The sequence below is a fragment of the Bos grunniens genome, chromosome 21 (genome assembly GCF_055505025.1).
Source record: "Bos grunniens cultivar Pamir isolate PY7600 chromosome 21, Bosgru_T2T1.0, whole genome shotgun sequence".
In the NCBI taxonomy this organism is placed as follows: domain Eukaryota; kingdom Metazoa; phylum Chordata; class Mammalia; order Artiodactyla; family Bovidae; genus Bos; species Bos grunniens.
In genome coordinates, this window is record NC_141185.1 from 38,111,510 (window position 1) to 38,131,473 (window position 19,964).

The 19,964-nt window shown below is 40.4% G+C and overlaps 1 protein-coding gene across 30 annotated transcripts in view; it reads left to right on the forward strand.

Moving 5' to 3' along the window:
* The window catches only part of PEAK1 (pseudopodium enriched atypical kinase 1), a 314,448-nt gene that overhangs the window by 253,410 nt on the left and 41,074 nt on the right, over positions 1 to 19,964 (forward strand). For all 30 annotated transcript variants that reach the window (XM_086363942.1, XM_086363932.1, XM_086363934.1 and 27 more), the window contains one exon: positions 14,612 to 14,805. In XM_086363942.1, coding sequence (XP_086220068.1) covers positions 14,612 to 14,805 — 194 coding nt within the window. The remainder of the gene's footprint in view (positions 1 to 14,611; positions 14,806 to 19,964) is intronic.

Below are 19,964 nucleotides of genomic sequence, written 5' to 3' on the forward strand. Positions count from 1 at the left end.
GATTATTGACTGAAATTGTTATTTATTCCCATGATTGGTAGACAGTATCTACTGCCAGTCACATACATGTTTTTAAAAATTTAGCTCAAGGGACTTTCCTGGTGGTTCCGTTGTTAAGACTCTGTGCTTCCACTGCAGGGGTTGTTTGTTGCTGTTGTTCAGTTGCTAAGTCACATCCAACTCTGCGACCCCATGGACTGTAGCCCACTGAGCTCCTCTGTCCATGGAATTTCCCAAGCAGGAATACTGGAGTGGGTAGCCATTCCCTTCTCCAGGGGATCTTCCTGACCCAGGGATCAAACCTGCGTCTCCTACTTGGCAGATTCTTTACCACTGTGCCACCTGAAAAGTCCCCTACTGCACAGAGTACAGGTTCAGTCCCTGGTTGGGGAACTAAGATTCTGTGCTGCTAAGAGTCCATACTGTGCTGCTCAGCCCATGAAAGAAACAAAAATTAGCTTAAAATTTTCCTTTCCAATCAATTAGAAAACCAATCAACGACTGAGAAAATAACTGTAACTTGCCTAAAATAACTATAACACTCTCAACTGAAGTTAAGGATATCATTTGCCCCCTGAAATGGCCTCTTGAACTTTTGTTACTGAGCTCAAGCTTGCTCTGCTTGTTGCACGCGGGGCCATTGAATCCAAGAAACGAGGTGCTGAAGCAAGGAATACAGCTTTATTTGGAAAGTTGGCTGACCGAGAAGATGGAAGACTAAAGCCTCAAAATAACCATCTTGTCAGGGTCTGGATTCCAGGTTCTTTTATTGATCAAAGATGGAGGGAGATAAGGAAACAAAAAGACCATTTGATTCTTGCAGATATCTCCTAGGATGGCAAACCTTAGGCAGGAGGATGTGTTAGTTTCTTGCAGTCATTTACAGGTAGCCAGGGTCAAATGATCTCCCTGTAAGCTAAAAAAGACACTTTAGTTTAAGGGTCAGACAGAGGGAACAGGGTTCACTGAAGCAGGCCATTATGTATGATTATAATAACAAAAGTGGTAAAAAAGAAAAAAAAAAAGGGTTAAAGTCAAAGAAACAAATCCAGCATCAGTTCACTTCAGTTCAGTTCAGAGTTCAGTTCAGTTCAGTTCGTGTCCGACTCTTTGCGACCCCATGAATCACAGCACACCAGGCCTCCCTGTCCATCACCAACTCCCGGAGTTCACTCAGACTCACGTCCATCGAGTCAGTGATGCCATCCAGCCATCTCATCCTCTGTCGTCCCCTTCTCCTCCTGCCCCCAATCCCTCCCAGCATCAGAGTCTTTTCCAATGAGTCAACTCTTCACATGAGGTGGCCAAAGTACTGGAGTTTCAGCTTTAGCATCATTCCTTCCAAAGAAATCCCAGGGCTGCAAACCCAGCATAAAAGAGTCAGAATTGACTCTTCCCTATTACACTTTGATTAACCTTTCTAGCTCCACCAGCCCTGAACATCATGTTCCTAATTAGCAAACACCCCTATCATGTACTCTTGGATACCATATAAGTCCAGTTTCTCTGGGAGTCCCAGAACCAGTTCAGGAATCCAGCTCTGCCTCGTATTGCTGGGATTCTATCCAAACTGCAGCAGCTTCCATTTTGGAAAAGCAGATTAGGTTTGGCACACCTTTGCTCTCCTAGAAATGCTAGTCATCTATATACACCTTCTTATACCCTTCCAAGACCTTTTTGACCTTCTTAGAGTCCTTAGAATTCAGCTATATTCCTCAATAATGCAGGAGTCAATCCTTAGAGCCCCTCTAATCCACTCCAAGGTTCAGGGGTATAGATCAGGAATTGGCAAACTATGAACTGTGGGCCACAGCCAACCTTCTGTTTCTATAAATGAACTTTGATTGAAAAACAGCCACACTCATTTTTTTACATATCTACAGCTGCTTTCGTACCATAATAGCAGGGGTGTGTGTGTGTGTGTGTGTGTGTGTGTGTGTGTGTGTGTGTGTGTTAGCTGCTCAGTCATATCCGACTCTTTGCAACCCCATGCACTGTGTAGCTCGCCAGGCTCCTTTGTCCATGGAATTTTCTAGGCAAGAATACTAGAGTGGGTTGCCATTTCCTTCTCCAAAAGCAGGGTTGAATAGTTGCAAAAGGCACACATGGACTGTAAAGTCTAAACTATTTACTATTTGACCCTTCATAGCAAACTTTTCTGACCCCTGGACTAAACTATAATATCTGATTTGTCTGTAGTCATCAGGCATGCTGGTGGCCTGTTGGCCATTCTGGCCAAATGCTAGACATGTTTGCTGCTCACTAAAGTAACCAGGGTCTGAGTCTCTTAATATACATATGTGTATGCACATGGAGTATGGACAGAGAAGTTCAAATACTTCCTAGATTATGATACAATGTGATGTCCTTCTCTGGAAAGTTCAGCTAGAAGCTTGATTTTTTTTTTTTTTTTTTTTATGTTTATGCTCCAGTTATCTCTCTCTCTCTTTTGATATGGGCAATCTTTTTTTAAAAAAAATTTAAAACACTTTTTTAAATTGAAGAATAGTTGATTTACATTGTATTAGTTTCAGGTGTGTTCCAGTTATGTCTTAATTTCCATTATCTCTTCTCTTTGCTAAGAGAACTTGTCAAAGTCATCTTTTCCTGCTTAGGACCAAACTGGCCTTGAAGACCAAGTTCCTATTTCTCATAAAGAAAAAAACTGGAGACAGAAGCTGAAAGTAATTGCTTGTTCTCCTGATCATGTTCTTTGCTCCAAAGAAACTTCTGAACTATCAGCATTTATAAAAATCACATCTGCATTTGCTGACCTATTGTTCCTGAAGTTTAAATGAGTTCATGAAGTCCTTACTATTGAATTTTTCAATAATCCTCTTTTAGAGAAAATGGATGAATATCTCATTTTATTGTAATCAAAGAATGATACAAGATGGTTGTGGGGTGGTCTTCAGAGAGCTTTATGTTCCTTTCCCTTTGGGGAGGTGATTAAAAATCCAGAGAATTAAATTGACTTGTTTTGAGTCTCATAATGAATGTTGTCCAAAGTGAAGACTCAAACTGAGAATTCCCCTGTTTGTCAGGTCAGCTTTGTTTCCTTGTTCGCCTAATGAATCTGAAGTCAAATACCAGTATCTTATTATATAATTCTCAATTTTCATTCATGTTATCTCAGTTGTCCCAGTATCTCTGACAGTGCACTCTTCCTATGTTATTGGAAACTGAAAACAGAGAGGCTCATTGATAGTCCCAGGACCACTCTGCAAGAAGGTGGCAGAGCCAGACTGACTTCAGAGATTTTTGGCCTCTGAGTACCTTTTGTGCACTCTTTGGGTGATTATTGAGTCTGTTGGAGTCTATCATGTCCTTTATAAAGTCAGCCTGAGTGCAGGAAGGCATGCTGTGACCACTGAGGGCCACAGTGAGGTGTACTGATGCACTGACTTCAAGGAGTCTTGGAGTACTGAACATTGGCACAGTTGTTCACTCTCTTCAGAGCTCTTCATGTGAATTTCCCAGTTAATATACACTCCTGTAAATGTCACTACACCCATTTTATAGATGAATAATGGGAGACAGGGACAGACTAGCACCGGTGGCAGAGCTGAAATTAAATCTGAGTTTCTAATTTCTCGGCCTTTATTCAGACCTCTAGGCCAGTTTTCAGTCAGTGATTACTTAATATAACTGCAGTCGAGTATTGATTACAGTCATCAGGTGATATTTAAAGGTTTAATTCCAGGACAAGCAGTTTATCCTCATATGGTGCCTTTATAATGGTGATTTGTTAGTAGCAGGATGAAGGACTTGCCTGAAAAAAGGCAAAGTGATGATAGTGGAGCACGCTGATCAGCTCCCCAGAGCAACTCCTAGTTACCATGGAGTGAAACAGCATCAGGAATCAGCCACTGGCCTTTTTGTGCTGCTGGTGCATGGAGAAGCTCCATTCTTCACCAGGGAAGATACCCTGTTCCTCTGCCTTCCAAACTGTGGAGAGGAACCCCCTCCCTTTGGATGCTCCTCGATGGAACCTGTCCCAGTCCTGTCCTCCATAGTGATACTGGCAGAAATTTTTCTGGGAGCCGTGTGGATACAGATCCTGGTGCCATTCTCTGGTGCCTTGCTGCCCAGACCTCAGCTGATTGGGTTTATTTAACACCCATTTACTGAGTGCTTTCTGGGATCCTCAGTCCTTGCTGCCTTAGCTTGGGCTCCATAACAACACCCCACAGACAGTTAACTTAAACAGCAAAGATTTATTTTCTCACAGTTCTGGAGGCCAGGAGTCCAAGATTAAGGTTCTAGCTGATTTGGTTTCTGGTGAGGGCTCTCTTTCTGACTTGATGACTACTTTCTCACTGTGTCCTCCCTTTCCTCCTTAATAGGTACAGAGAGAGAAACCAAACTCTCTGGTGCCTCTTCTTAAAAGGACACAAAGCCTCTCTAACAGGGTTAGGGTACCCTATCCTTATGACCTCATTTAATATTAATTATTTCCTTAGAGGCTCTCATCTCAAACTGCAGCCACACCAAGGTTTAGGGTTTTCACATATGAATTTGGAGGAGATACAAGCAGTTTATAACATCTGCCATGGGTGTTCATGGAAGGAAGGGTCCTCATGGACAATAAGACATCATGGGTAATTGAGATTTGAATAGTCTCAATGACTGGCTGAGTTTGGAATAGATGGAAAGAAGAAGGCAGGCAGCTCTAAGAGGGGAAAGCAGGTACACAGAGATAAAGAATATGGTGTGTCCAATGTACGATGTCAATACATTGTCTGAAGTTGAAGGATTGGGTCTCAGAAAGTTTGAAATAAAGATGAAAACATATGTTGCAACCTCATAGTGAAGGGCTTTGAAGTCCTACAGGTGGTCTGGACCTGACCGCAACACCTGACCACAGGACCTATGGCTGATGTAGAACAGAGGAATAGCAGAATGAAAGAGAGATTTTAAGAAGAGTGCCCTGCAGGGTGAATAGAAAGTACAGGCGCTGTGGTCTGTCTGGGAGCAGCTTTTTCAGCCAAAGGGGCCTGGCTTTTGTGTTCACCTCTGACCTCTGTTTCTGTTTTTGTTTTTACCTCTGTTAATGTGAAGAACTGAGATAGTGCTGCATGTTGGGAGACTTGACTTACTGCTGGTGTCACAGATGCCATTTCCTGTTTTCAGAGTGGTCTTCAGCCAACCAGGCCTTCTAATAAAAATCAGAAATGTCATACTAGACCATATCCTCATTTCCTAACATGTTGCAAATTTGTATAATTGTACTCTAAGAATAAACCTCAAAAGGTAAGGATTGGTCCCAAAGCACTCCCTCCCTTTTTTAATAGCCTGTTATGAATCTCTCACCTGTGACTACTTAAATTATTTTATTTCCCCTGTTCAGCCATATCACTTCTGAGCAATGATGCTCCTTTACTAAAAATTTTCCTCCTCACTTCTTACATTTCACTCCATTTATACTTAATTTCCTGATCCTCTCTGCAGAGAGGGAGGCAGTGAAAAACAGCTTCTCAAATTGTGGCCCTAGGACCAACTGCTCAGAATCATGTGGGGTGTTTGTATAAATGCAGATTTCTGGGTCAAACCCCAGAGCTGTAAAATTGGTCCCTTGTGGTTCAGTTCAGTTCAGTTCAGTCGCTCAGTCATGTCCGACTCTTTGCAACCCCATGAACTGCAGCACGCCAGGCCTCCCTGTCCATCACCAACTCCCGGAGTTCACTCAGACTCACGTCCATTGAGTCAGTGATGCCATCCAGCCATCTCATCCTCTGTCGTCCCCTTCTCCTCCTGCCCCCATTCCCTCCCAGCATCAGAGTCTTTTCCAATGAGTCAACTCTTCGCATGAGGTGGCCGAAGTATTGGAGTTTCAGCTTCAGCATCATTCCCTCCAAAGAAATCCCAGGGCTGATCTCCTTCAGAATGGACTGGTTGGATCTCCTTGCAGTCCAAGGGACTCTCAAGAGTCTTCTCCAACACCACAGTTCAAAAGCATCAATTCTTCGGCGCTCAGCCTTCTTCACAGTCCAACTCGTGGGAGGCCGAAAATCTACATCTTTAACAACCAGTTCTTAGGCATGTTAATAACAATCGGCATAGTATGTTAGAACATAGGCTTTGAAGTTACTCAGACCTGGATTTGAATCCTGCTTTCACCACTAATTCCCTGGTGGCTCAGTGGTAAAGAACCCACTGGAGATGTGGGTTCCATCCCTGGGTCGCAAAGATCCCCTGGAGAAGGAAAGGGTAACCCAGTGTTCTTGCCTGGAGAATCCCCAGGAACAGAGGAGCCTGGCAGGCTACAGTCCATGGGGTCAAAAGTCAGACACGACTGAGCGATTTTCACTTCCATTTTTCACCACTTATTAGCTCTGTCATTTGGATCTGGGACAAGTTACTTGAGCTCTGCTTCTTAGTTTCCTCATTTGTAAACTGAGAGGCAGAATTTGTTTAGAGCACAGACTAGAGATGAAGTGTCAGGTTTGAACCTCAGCTCCACCAGGTGCTAGCTGTGTTATCTGAGGCAGATAACTAAATCACTCTTGGCTTAATATTTCTTCATTTGTAAAACAGAAATAATCACCTGTATGACTTAAAAGGATTGATGTTAAGTGTTAGAAAGGAGGGCAAGGGAAGGGATTTTTATATCCCTGGAGTACATTTGGCAATATGTGGAGACTATTTGGTTGTCACAACTGGGGAAGCAGAGAGTGACTCCAATACCTACGGGATAGAGAGAGGGTAAGAGATGTTAGTGTGACCCTACTATGCATAGGACAGCCCTCCACTACAAAGAACTATTTGGACAGAATATCAGCAGTGCCACTTTGAGAAACGTGGCTTAGATAGGGACATAGTAAGTACTGTGTAAGTTTTGGCTGCTCTTATCATTCGCTGTTTTGAGAATAACAACTCTTACTCAAAGGATTACTTTAGGAGATACATATTTTAAGCCCACAGTATCTAGCAGTCAGCAGGTGTAGACATTAGTGGTAGGGGTTAATATTAGGAAGCCAAATATCTATAAACACAGTCTTTCACACACTAGAACAGCTCCCATTAAAAAAAATCTTTTTGCCATGTAAATAATAACTTTGTTTAGAATGTTTCAAAAGAACGCAGCTGTAATCATTAACACCCCACATTTCAATGATAGCTTCTTTCTCTTCAAAACCCTTTTATCTCTTCATAATCAAGCATTTATTGTTGAATCTTCACAGTGCACCAGGCTTACCTACTAGTACCAGTATGGTAGCAAGAACACGTTAGAGTTGCATAGTATTGAATTCAGATCCTGACTCTGTCACCTGAGTGCACACATAACCATTTTGGTGGTGGTGTTAAGTCGCTAAGTCATGTCCAACTCTCTGCCCTATCCCAAGACAGTTCATTTCACTTTTTTCAATCTCAGTTTCCCCATGTGTAAAGTGAGAAATAATCACTTTTACCTCTTGAGGTGTTCCTGTGAGTTAAACTGAAAAGTGTGCAGCTTGTGCTGTGTAGCGTTGGAGTAGGGCCCGAGAAGTGCTGGTTCCCTTTCCCTCCCGACATCCATCCTGCTAGTGAGCCAGCTGTGTTCTGGAGAGTGTAGGGTACATAATCATCTCACTCCTCCGACTCAAAGGGCAAATGGGCAGTTGAGGGAGATAAGAGGAAATTGGGAAAACGTACAGTGACTTGCTTCTGCAGTGCTTCTGAGCATGTGGGAAAAGTCCAGGACCCAAAGATGACTGTTACATATCCTCCTTAGGTTAGTCCTGTTGAGGGGCCTGTGGATATTTTCTTCTAACACTTTGCCTCCCCAGGAAACAAACATCAATATCCAACCCCCTTCTTTAGAAGTGAGCTAAGGCCAAATGGTGATGCTGCAAAGCTCCTACCACACCTCTGTTGTTGAGAAAGGCAGCCCTATTTTATTATGCTCTTCTGAGATTAATTTCTCTCTTCTGTTAATTTGTACAGGTGCCATTCTGACTTTGTATTTCATAGGAATTTAAAACTGTAATTTTTCTTACTATTATGAAGGTGACAGTGATGTACTGTGGCCTATGTTCTTATCTACTTTGCTGTCTTACAGTCTGGTGCCTTGAAGACACTTTTAATTTGCTATTCACATTTGTTAAAGGAAAAAAAAGGTGAAACTGTGCAGTGTCTGGAAATTAGAGTCTATTTAAGACCTTGCACATGGCTGCCAGTCTTCCCCATCCCAAGACCTAGCCACTTTATTCACACCAGGAGTTACCTTCGTCTGACCAGACTAGGTTGGACATATTAGCAAGAATTCATCAGATCTCAGTTAAAGGTTAATCTCAGTTCAAGATAAGAAGTTTGAAGTTTTTCAGTTAAAGACTACAGAAGGCTTAGTAGAAAATTGGAGACACTAAGATAGTGATCAATGGATACAACACTTTTCTACCTAAGAATGCCAGTAATTGGGAAGTGTAGCAAAATCAAGTTGGTGACCTGAAAACTAAGATAAGATTGAGAAATGTCATATTGGTGGGGGGTCCTAGAGGTAGAAAGACGAAGAAATGGAGTCCCCCCCACCTCTTTCAATAGATAAAGAGTATGGGATTCAATAACTTTAAACTTTCCTCCTCGTGTCGATTCACTTCCCATTTCTGCAAAGGTCCATCATCCCCAGCAACTCCAGAAATAAGCAGCTTTGGAAACCAGTAGTAAAACTACAAAATGCTGTTTCTGATGTGCTTTGATCTGATTTTTAGGGGTATAAAGAGGTTGTAAAAATCACACATTTCCTTATTGGCTGTCTTGGGCAACTAAAGACAGATACAGCTACTGAAGAGAGCTGGCAAATGGGAATCGAGGATACCATTTGCCCCAAAAGGCAGAAGGTCTCTACAGAAATCTGATTTCATTTACTGTCCCTTCTGAAGCTGAATGAAGGTGGTTGAATTTGAAGATAAAGTTGAACCGAAATTTTGGAAATACTTGGATATATAAAGGCCTTTAATCTGTTCTAATGTGCCATTTGATTTGCCTTTTTAAAAAGTATATTCAGACATTAACAGAATTTCTACAAAAATCTGTCTTGAACAAACTTGCCGGGGGAAAAAAAAAAGGATTATTTCATCTGATGGTGTAATGATTAATCCTACCACCTGGGTAAGCCAAGTGAGCTTCCCGCAGGAGATTGCTTCTGCAGCTTTGAATTATGTATGAATATTGCAGACTGATGAATCCCTTACCAAGGGATTCATTTGTATTACAGACAAATCTGTAACAATGTTACCATTTCCTTTGAACACTTTAAGTTCATCCTCCACTTTGAGAAAGTGAGATGTGTCTTTGTGGAGATTGCAACATGATTTTTTTAAGTGTCAGGTCAGACATTGTTATTGCTGTTCAGGAGCTCAGTCCTGTCAGACTCTACAACCCCATGGACTGCAGCACACCAGGCTTCCCTGTCCTTCACTATCTCCCAGAGTTTGCTCAAATTCATGTCCATTGAGTCAGTGATGCTATCCAGCCATCTCATCCTCTGTCATCCCCTTCTCCTCCTGCCCCCAATCCCTCCCAGCATCAGAGTCTTTTCCAATGAGTCAACTCTTCACATGACACCTCATGTGTACTGGAGTTTCAGCTTTAACATCAGTCCTTCCAAAGAAATCCCAGGGCTGATCTCCTTCAGAATGGACTGGTTGGATCTCCTTGCAGTCCAGGGGTCTCTCAAGAGTCTTCTCCAACACCACAGTTCAAAAGCATCAATTCTTCGGCGCTCAGCCTTCTTCACAGTCCAACTCTCACATCCATACATGACTACTGGAAAAACCATAGCTTTGACTAGATGGATCTTTGTCGGCAAAGTGATGTCTCTGCTTTTTAATACACTATCTAGGCTTGTCATAGCTTTTCTTCCAAGGAGCAAGCATCTTTTAATTTCATGGCTGTAGTAATTTTGGAGCCCAAGAAAATAAAATCTGTCACTGCTTCTACTTTTTCCCCATCTATTTGCAATGAAATATTGGGACTGGATGCCATGATCTTAGTCAGCATGTTGAGTTTTAAGCCAGTTTTTTCACTCTCATCTTTCACCCTCATCAAGAGACTCTTTAGTTCCTCTTTACTTTCTGCCATGAGAGTGGTATCATCTGCGTATCTGAAATTGCTTATATTTCTGCTGGCAATCTTGATTCCAGCTTGTGAGTCATCCAGCCCAGCATTTCACATGATGTATTCTGCATATAAGTTAAATAAACAAAGTGACTATATCCAGACATTACCAAATCTCAATTGAAAACTAGTCATTATTGAAAAGTTGGTCAGAGTTTGAGGTACAAGGAAATGTGTGTTATCTTCCATCCTGAAAGTGAAACAAATGCTGAGGGTCCAGTAAAAGAGCAGGCAGAGTCAGGGTTTGACCCAGCCTGGTGATCAAGGGTATAGATGTCAACACCACAGTTATTGCAGACACCCTCTATTGCATTAGAGAACTAGGGATTTTCAACAGGAATTTAAATAGCAGGAATAGAAAAGCCTTAACTTCCTTTCTGTGGGCCATTGATCAGGTAATATTTCTGTTTTATAATAATGAATATCAACTTGTACTCATCCTGAAAAAAATCTAGTTACCTTCATCATTATTTGCTACTTTCAAGACATACTAAGATATACTCTATTAGAAATCCTAGTAGATTTCTTATGATATCATTTTAAAGAATTTTTTTACCGTCTATCTCATGGATGAAATGGGGGAAATTTTCATTTTTTTCTTTATCTCCCTCCTGATGTTAGCATCTGGTTTACACAGAAGATCAAAGTAATAGGGAAACAGAACCTGGGTTCTCCGATTCCTGTTCTGGTATTTTCTCCATTACATTGAACATTTCCCAGTGAAATGTCAGTGGTGAACCACTTTGTTGGGAGAAAAAAACCTGTATTCGAAAAGCATCATATTACTATTTTCAAGGGTTTCCTGATTTTATATCTAAATTTGAAACATTTTAAAAAATCAATGGTCAAAAATTATATTCCCTTATAACATTAATGTGCCTAAGATAAATTAAGTATAAAATTTTACTTCCTTTTTTCTTGCTGAACAATTTGTCCATTTATACATAGTGACTGACTTCAGGATTCTTGCCTGGAAAATCCCATGGATAGAGGAGCCTGGCGGGCTACAGTCCATAGAGTCGTAAAGAGTCAAACACAAATGACGTGACTTAGCACACGTGCGCACACATAGTGACTGAATCACCTCCTCTAATGCTGTTCTTGATTCTTTTTCATTTTTTAGTCACAGCATGTTATCACATCTAAGCTTGAACTCTCAAAACTCTCCCTTTCCCTTTTTTCTCTCTTTTACCGTTTTTGTCAAGCATCAAGACATGACGTATCATAGATGCATTTTTAAAATTCTTCCTCTTAGACACTGTTCTCACTGTAGACGTAGATTAAATGTCTTAACATCCATTTCTAAATCTATGTGATTTAACTTTCACCAGCTCCTTGCACAATTCTTTATAGTTGACAGTTGATTTAATTGGTGATTTAATATACCAGTGCACTTATTTAAAATGTGCTTGTGAAAACTGACCTTTGTGTAGAATATAGGTTGTGCTGCTCAAGTTCTCAAAGAGTTAATAAAACTAGCGTTCACTTTGCTTAGCTTCCTGAAGGTAATTTGGCTCATTTCCCAGACCAAACCCCTAAGGTAAAGGTCAAAGTGCAATGGATTATATTAAGGTGCAGAATTCGAGCCTCTTATATCTTGCCCAACTTGTAGTCCTCCAGAACTCAGTGGGAGCTATGGTTCATCAGAGCTTCAGAACATGATTAACAGACTGAAGAAGGCCCTGTAGAATTTCCTTTAATGGGGAGTTGTATGAGTGAGTACAGTGGGTGAGTCTTTAATATTTCTTGCTTTTTAGCATCTGTATTGTGTTTTGAGAACCCTTTTTGAGTACAGAGCCATGTTTCATGTATATGGAAACAGACCCAGGGAATTCCTCATGGTTTAATAACAGTAACTCTTGTAGTTTTTACAATAGGCTTAATAGAAATAGCCCATTCCCCGGGAGGAAAATAGACAAGCAAAGGTGGAGTCGTGGCTTTTTAACTGGGCTTCACCAGTCATTCTTGACAAATGGAAATGAGAGATTGGGGAAAGAAAGAAAAAAGGCAAGAGCAAGGCTGCAGAGATTAGGAACCTAAAAACACCTTTCTAGAAAGCTCTCAAGTTGACTCTAGAGTAAGAAGAGAGTGTCTGGAGGTTTAATGTTTTTCCTGTCAAAGGGGGATGATATATTTTAATCATTTTATCGCTTTGAAGTTAAAAATGGCTTATATTAACTGTTGCCCAGAGATCATTTTCCCTCTCCTGAAGTGTGTTGATAACTACTCAGTGACCTACAATCTTGATACTAAGTGACATCTGGAGAAGGAAATGGCAACCCACTCCAGTTTTCTTTCCTGGAGAATCCCATGGATAGAGGAGCCTGACAGGCTATACAGTCCATGGGGTCACAAGAGTCGGACACGACTTAGCAACTAAACCACCACCACCAAGTGACATCTGAGAGTGACTCAGAAGTGTCACTTTGCTTTTCTTCACTAATGTATGGAAATAGAGCCCCCTTGCCATCTTGATTTTATGACTCTCCATAGTATGCTCCATACTGGCTTTGTTTTGGGTTGATAACCTATGGCAGCCCAGTAGGTTAATAAGAGGCAGCATGCTTTACCATTTAGCTCCTCTTTACATGCACCCTCCTGTTAGCTGTTAGTGAACCAAAGTCTTCCCACCTCACCCCATCTCCAGGAACCATATCCCATAATGGTACCTCCCACTCATTGCTTACTCGCAGGATAGAGAGACCTCTATGTCTGCCAGCTTTGGAAGAGTACTTTTGAAGTTGTATATCCAGCAGACTTCCCTGGAAAAGGAAATGGCAACCCACTCCAGAATTCTTGCCAGGAAGATCACTGAACAGAGGAGCCTGGCAAGCTGCAGTCCATGAGGTTGCAAAGAGTCAGACATGACTGAGTGACCACACACACTTTATCCGGTAGACTTAAAGGCTTATTTTCCTGTATATGCATAATTTCCATAATGAAAGATTGACAAGAAAGTGCTCTTCCTTCATCTCTACTCCTTCAAGTCCATAGGTGATGTATGTTCTAATGACACATGATCAAACCAAGTACCTCTTTTAAAGAAACTTGTAAATGTCACCATGACTCACTGCCATTTGAAATTCCAGAAATAACATGTAACAGAGTATAAGATATGTCCTTTCTTTCTTTCTCTTTGCCCATTAAAAAGAAAAAACAGGAAGAAAAGCTGGGGAGTATGTGACAGTCTAAGAATACTTTTAGTAGAACCAGAAACTATTAAATGTGCCTGATTTTGAATTTGTTCCATTGACCAGCCCAATGAGATTTTCTAACTAGGACAGTTTTCTCCACCAGCATTTAATAACCATTCCATCCCCTTGTACTTTATAGCAACAGAGTTGACAGTTCGGATAGGCTAGGATGTGGGGAAGACTAGAAGAGCTAGCTATAAGCGAATGAGCAAGCAGCAGAGAAACAAGATTGGAGAAACAAAAAGCATTATAGATGACCATCCTCTGGTATGTGGCCAGTGGCACGCTTCAGATTCATGTTAGTAGACAAGAGCTAGAGAACAGACCTTTCTTTTCCATTTGCCTTGCCTGCTGCATGCATACAGGCAAAGGTTGATGCATCAGTGTCCTCCTGGCAAAAAGGCTTCCTGGCCTCAGTTTACAGAATATAATTGCTTAACTTCCTTATTTAAATCTCAGCTTTATTCCTGATCCTTTACTAAATAGTTTCACAAATACTTTAGTGTGGAATAAAATAAATACTATAAAGTATTTCATATTTGTTATAGTATTATAGCACAGTCCACCCTATTAATTTGTGTGTTCCATATTCGTGGATTCAACCAACTACAGGTTTGAAAATATTACAGGGAAAAAATTTCAGAAATTTCCAAAAATCAAAAATTGATTTTGCCATGCACTGGTAACTATTTACATGGCATTTGCATTGTCTTTACAGCTATTTGCATCACATTTACATTGTATTGGGTATTAGAAGTAATTGTGGGGTGATTTAACATATATGGAATGGTGTATTTGTATATAATACAAATACTGCAGCCATGTTATATAAAGGACTTGAGCATCTGTGGGTTTTGATTTCCTGTGGAGAGTCCTAGAACCCGTCCCCTGAAGATACATACCAAGGGATGACTGTACTATAGTATGGTAAACATAGTAAATATGTTAAATACTTTCTTAAATACTTGAGTATATTTGTCTTCAACTAGTTAAGCATTCATTTCCCTCTATCCCCATTATTGCTAACCTCCTATGTACAAGAAGTTCCCTTCCTTACCTGTTATTGTCAAACTTCCCTCTGAGCCTACTATACCTCCCCCACCAAGCTGAATTCTCAGTTAGTATGAATCAGGATAGATAGACATATCAGCCTGCGTAAAAGACTGCCTTATCTTCAGACAAGTATGTTGGGGCTTATAACCCATTGCTGTGACTATAGGGCCAGTTATTTACATTTATGGCAAGTATGTGCCTTCCATAAGTCTAAATCTTAGTAGAGACCTTTGAAGCCAGTGTGGTGATGGTCTGATCTGTTTCAGTCACGTGACCCACGAAGTGACAGAGGATTTTTCTCCTCGGGATCCAAGAACTGTTGCTGTGAAGCAAGATGGCGGGGGCTGCACTTCAGTCACACCAGCATTGCACCTACCTGAACTGGAAAGAGAAGAGGAAAAAGAAGACATTTCAGATCCTATGGACCTGAATCCCTGTAGTGCAACATACAGCAATTTAGGTAAGTGCAAATGTCATATAAGTAGTATTTAAACTTTGCCTTTTTATGTACTAGCCAAATGCCATTATTTCCCTAACGAGATGATTTTTATTGTTTCATGGTGTGAAAGTTGGAAATTGGAGTTATAAATTTTAACTTACATCTGAAAAAGTCATGTATTTAATATGTACTAGGCATGTATTAAACACATTACTATGAGTTCTGTGTCATGCACTAAGAGTTTAACATGGTCCCTGCCATGAGAGACTCACCTGGCGGGAAAGAGATAAGTTAATGACTTCAGTATAATAGGATAAGTGCAGTGATAGAGAATACACACAGAATATTTTTTGTATTACATTGAGGAGGGTGTCAAAAGATGCCTTCCTGGAGATATTCCTTATTGAGCTCATTGACAGAGGCAAAGAAGAGTGTTCCAACCAGAGGCAGCAACATGAGCAAAAAGCAAGGAGATGTGAAACAGCTTGGAACATGTGGACATCACAGCCATTTAGCATAGCTGAAGTGTGCACTGGAGAGTTAGACAAGGTCATGCATTTCAGGCTAAAACCTAGGTTTTTTGGGTTTTGGCTGTTTGTGGTATTGAATTATTAAAAGGTTTTAAACAGAGGAATGACATGACTAGATTTGTGTTTTAGAACGTCCACTGCAGTCTGCCATGTGAGGATGGATTAGAGGTGAATTATTTGGTAGCAGAAAATCTGGTAGTTGGGTACTATTGCAGGACCACAGAAAAGGATGAGAAAGAAAGACCTCAACTAAGATAATGAGAAGGGGAACAGTGGACAGATTTAAGAGATATTTGAGAGGTAAAATACCTTGGTAGTTACCTGGATGTGAATGATATAAAGAATCTATAATATATCCCAGATTTCTTACTTGGTGCTAGTGGACTCAAAGAGGTAAGATCCCAATTATTGGAGGTGTTTAGGCAGAGCCTGAGGGATCATCTTTCAGAGATGCAGTGAAGGAGAATCCTGCACTACAAACAGGGTTGAACTAAATTATCTCTAATGTACCTGTTAATGCAAAGATTCTTCCACTTTGAAATCATCTTCACTCTTCTTTCTTGAGTGCCCAGTGACTTCTGATCACACTTTCTCCCTTCCTTGAGTGTCACAGAGTTTCCTTCCTTCTGAAAAGCAAAGCTTGGGGCTGGACAAGGATTTCTTAGTCCTCTTCTCCCATGAAGTCAGGAGAGATGAGTAGCATGAGCTCGACTGCCACATGCATGGCACTAGTAAGATTCTTATGGACTACTGGCCAATTCTTCTGTCTAGTTTCTCACCTCCTTTCTTTGTCTTTTTTCTCTAGCAGGTTCTTGTAAGGAAAAATCATTCTAAGATCAGCTAGTGTACTTGGAAATAAGGGCATCTTAATTGGAGAAGGAAATGGCAACCCACTCCAGTGTTCTTGCCTGGAGAATCCCAGGGATGGCGGAGCCTGGTGGGCTGCCGTCTATGGGGTCGCACAGAGTCGGACACGACTGAAGCGACTTAGCAGCAGCAGCAGCAGCAGCAAGAAGACCAAAAGGTTAGATAAAACTAGGAGAAATGCTTTACTGTGTCCTTTTGGGAAACTCAAATCATAACAACCCACATGCAGCTGAAAACACATTCCATAAGGAGAAGACTTCCATTCTAAGTTCCCAAAGTATTCTGTGATTTGTGGTTAGGGGAGAGTACACCCTTGCAGTTTACCCAAGCAACCATCTTGGATACCATCTTCTAGTGGGAATAGATTTTATAGTCACAGAGCTTATTGAACTTTTCCCATTCTTTTACATTTTATGAAACATTAAAAAATGAGAATTTTATTTTTTATTTACTATATACTCTCAGCGTATATATCAGAAATTACATTTCAGACATTCTTACTGCACCAAAATTTCTTTCATGATGTCCTCAGTAGATATATGCAAACTTTTACTAATTGTGTGTTATCTTATGGAATCTTTTCTTTAAAAATATCCATTAGCCTGCATCAGTTAAAGTTAACTATTTTATCTTATTATCTTCTCAGTTATATAGATTTTTAGAAAAATAGAGCATTACTTTCATGAATATGCCAAGTGCCTTACATATATTAACTCATTTAATCCTCACAACAACCTTGGGAATTATTATCTCCATTTTTCAGATGAAGAAAGTACATCAGAGTACATTACCCAAAGTCACAGAACCAGTAAGGACTGAATCAAGATTGGAACCCAGTTTGTCTATATTACTAGACTAAAATGAGTATAAACACTAAATTCTTGAAAGATACTGAAAGGCTGCAAGTGTTTCCATTTTTAAGTCATCCACTTTGAGAGACAAACTTTAAGACATTTTTTGTAAAAGATTTGATTAGAGTACAAAAATACTAAGTTACAGATGCCCCATCAGAAAAATAACTTTCTTTCTACCTGTTGCTTTACTTTTAAAAGCATGTGATGCTTATAAAATGTTGCCTAGCCTTCCTTAAGTGGCAATGCTTGACTCCATAGGATATGGTACATGGCTTTACTATGTAAGTACAATAATAACTGAGTAATAGATAGAGTTGGCTCCATCAGTTCTACAAACTGGTAGGGTTTTTGTTGTTGTTGTGTTGGTATTGCTAGTTTTCCTAATGGAACAGTATTTTAGGTGGCATCTGGAACGTACCTTTTTTAATATTTTCAATAAATCATTTGCATGAAGTTTTAAACTATCCCTTGGAGTAATTTCTTAGGATTTGATGCCTTGGTAGCTTAAAAAAAAAAAAAAAAAAAGAAGTTATGTGTTTTAAGACCAAAAGGAAACAAAACCTCTTAATGTAATAACTTCACATCCTTTTAAAGATTCTAGAATCACTCCACAAACACATTCTTTCTTTCTTGTTTTTTCATTTTTTCTTAGTCTTCTTCTTTAAAAAAAAAAATGAATCAGAGAACATATGATCTGATGTAAGAAACTGACAGAGGGAAGTTAAGGATTACTGTAATGTTTCGTTATGGAATTTATTTCTGAAAACTGCATTGTTAAAAGTAGGCTTAGGAAGCAGTGTTATGCTTTATTTTTTTTTTTTTTTCTTAGTAGGAAAAAACATAGGTTTGGGGGAATCAGACAAGTTTGGGTTCTTATGACAGCTGTATCACTGCCTGCCTGCATGACTGTGGGTCAGTTATTTACCATTCTTGAGCTTCAATTTCCTCATCTGACATGAGAGAATTAGTAGCATCTGCTTTGTAGGGCTGATGGCAAAAGAAGTGCTTGGTTCATAGAAGAGCTTAATAATTGTCAAGTTCCCTTATTTCTACCCCAAAATATACTGCTGCTTTCATTTGTCAGTGTGTTTGATGTGCTAGCCAGAAAATGTAGAATAAAGTAGAAATAATCTTAAATGTTTATTAGAAATGTTGACTAAATGGAGCAACAAAATGTAAGTCCAAAAAGCTGTGAGCTGCTTGTGCAACTGATGACGGATAGAGTGAAACGTAGTGAGGAGACAGGACCCCCAAGGTGGCCAGCGGGGGCCAGAGGAGATATGACAGATAACAGCGATGGACTGTGGCAGGCCTGGTGCCCCAGGTCTGCTCGTTGTGGCAAAACAGAGGGCCATGGCAGAAGAGAAGGGAAAATATCGCAACACATCCCTTATATGTGGAATCTGAAAAGAAATGGTACAAATGAACTTATTTACAAAACAGAAACAGACTTAGAGAATGAGCTTAGGGTTGCCAGAGGGTGGGCATGAATGGGGGAAATGGTCATTTGGGAGTCTGGAATGGACATGTACACATGCTGTACTTAGAGTGGATAACGAACAAGGACCTACTGTATAACACATGGACTCTACTCAGTGTTATTTGGCAGCCTGGATGGGAGGGGAGTTTGGTGGAGAATGGATACATGTATATATATGGGTGAGCCCCTTTGCTATACTCAAAAAGCTTAAAAAAAACAAAAGGGACATGGTTTGAACTTGTTCTGTACTTCTCACATTTCTTAGATAGTTCGGAAAACTAATAAATCAAAAAACAACAACAGCAACAAAAAACAACTGGACTGGAATAGGCCTTGATTGTTGTTGTTGATGTTTAGTCACTAAGTCATGTCCAGCTCTTTTGTGACCCCATGGACTGTGGCCCACCACGCTCCTCTGTCCATGGGATTTCCCAGGCAAGACTACTAGAGTGGGTTGCCATTTCCTTCTCCAGGGTATCTTCCTGACCCAGGGATTGAACCCATGTCTCCTGCATTGGCAGGCAGATTCTTTAGCACTGAGTCACCTGGGAAGCCCAGGCCCTGATTACCTTACTTCAGAATCTCCCCCTAGACCTCCACCCTTGGGACAGCTTCCTTTCTCCACGGTGGTACAACAAGAACTGTTGTGCTTCAGCCATTCCCACAAAACGCTACTGACTTATGCAAACCATTCATTTGTTTTTTTTATCTCAGAGATCCTTCTCCAGGGTTAATTCAGCTGCCTTTTTTTCTCCGTAACATAAATAAAGCAAACTTTATTTTGTTTATAACTGGGTTAATTATTAGATTTTAGAGCTTTACTGTACAGTATGGTAGCCCCTAGCCACAGATGGCTATTTAAAATTAAATTCATTAAAATATAGATAAAAAGTCAGTTCCTCAGTGTCACTAACAACATTTCCAGTGCTCAATAGCCACATGTGGCTAGTAATTACTGTATTCAGCATGTGGATACAGAACGTGTTTATCATCACAGGAAGTTTGACTGGACAGCACTGATTTAAAGAATTTGTTATTTGGTGGATTTGTATTGTGTTCTGCAGGCACAAAAATCATGATTGGCTTTTGTGCACTCGACAGGTCCTTAGGAAGGTTGCCCCTTGCAAAGTGATGGTTTTCCTCTGGGCGACGGTGACGTGAAATCACCAAACACCCTGACCTATAATACCTTAATACCCCAAGCTGAATTTAGCAGGGTATCTGCCATTCAAAATGATTTCCTGAAGAAGTGATAGAAAGTTTTTTTTAATCAGACCTTCAACATTTCCACCATGTTTCTTATGTCTATCTCAAAGTGTCTAGAAGAATTATCACTATATTTTTATGTGGCACACTTGGCTTCTTTATCAGCCCACTAAAATCAGGAGCTTGTAATGACTTCTACTCTGCTGGAAATTAGTTGGTGACTTTAGCTCTCCTTCACTCTGT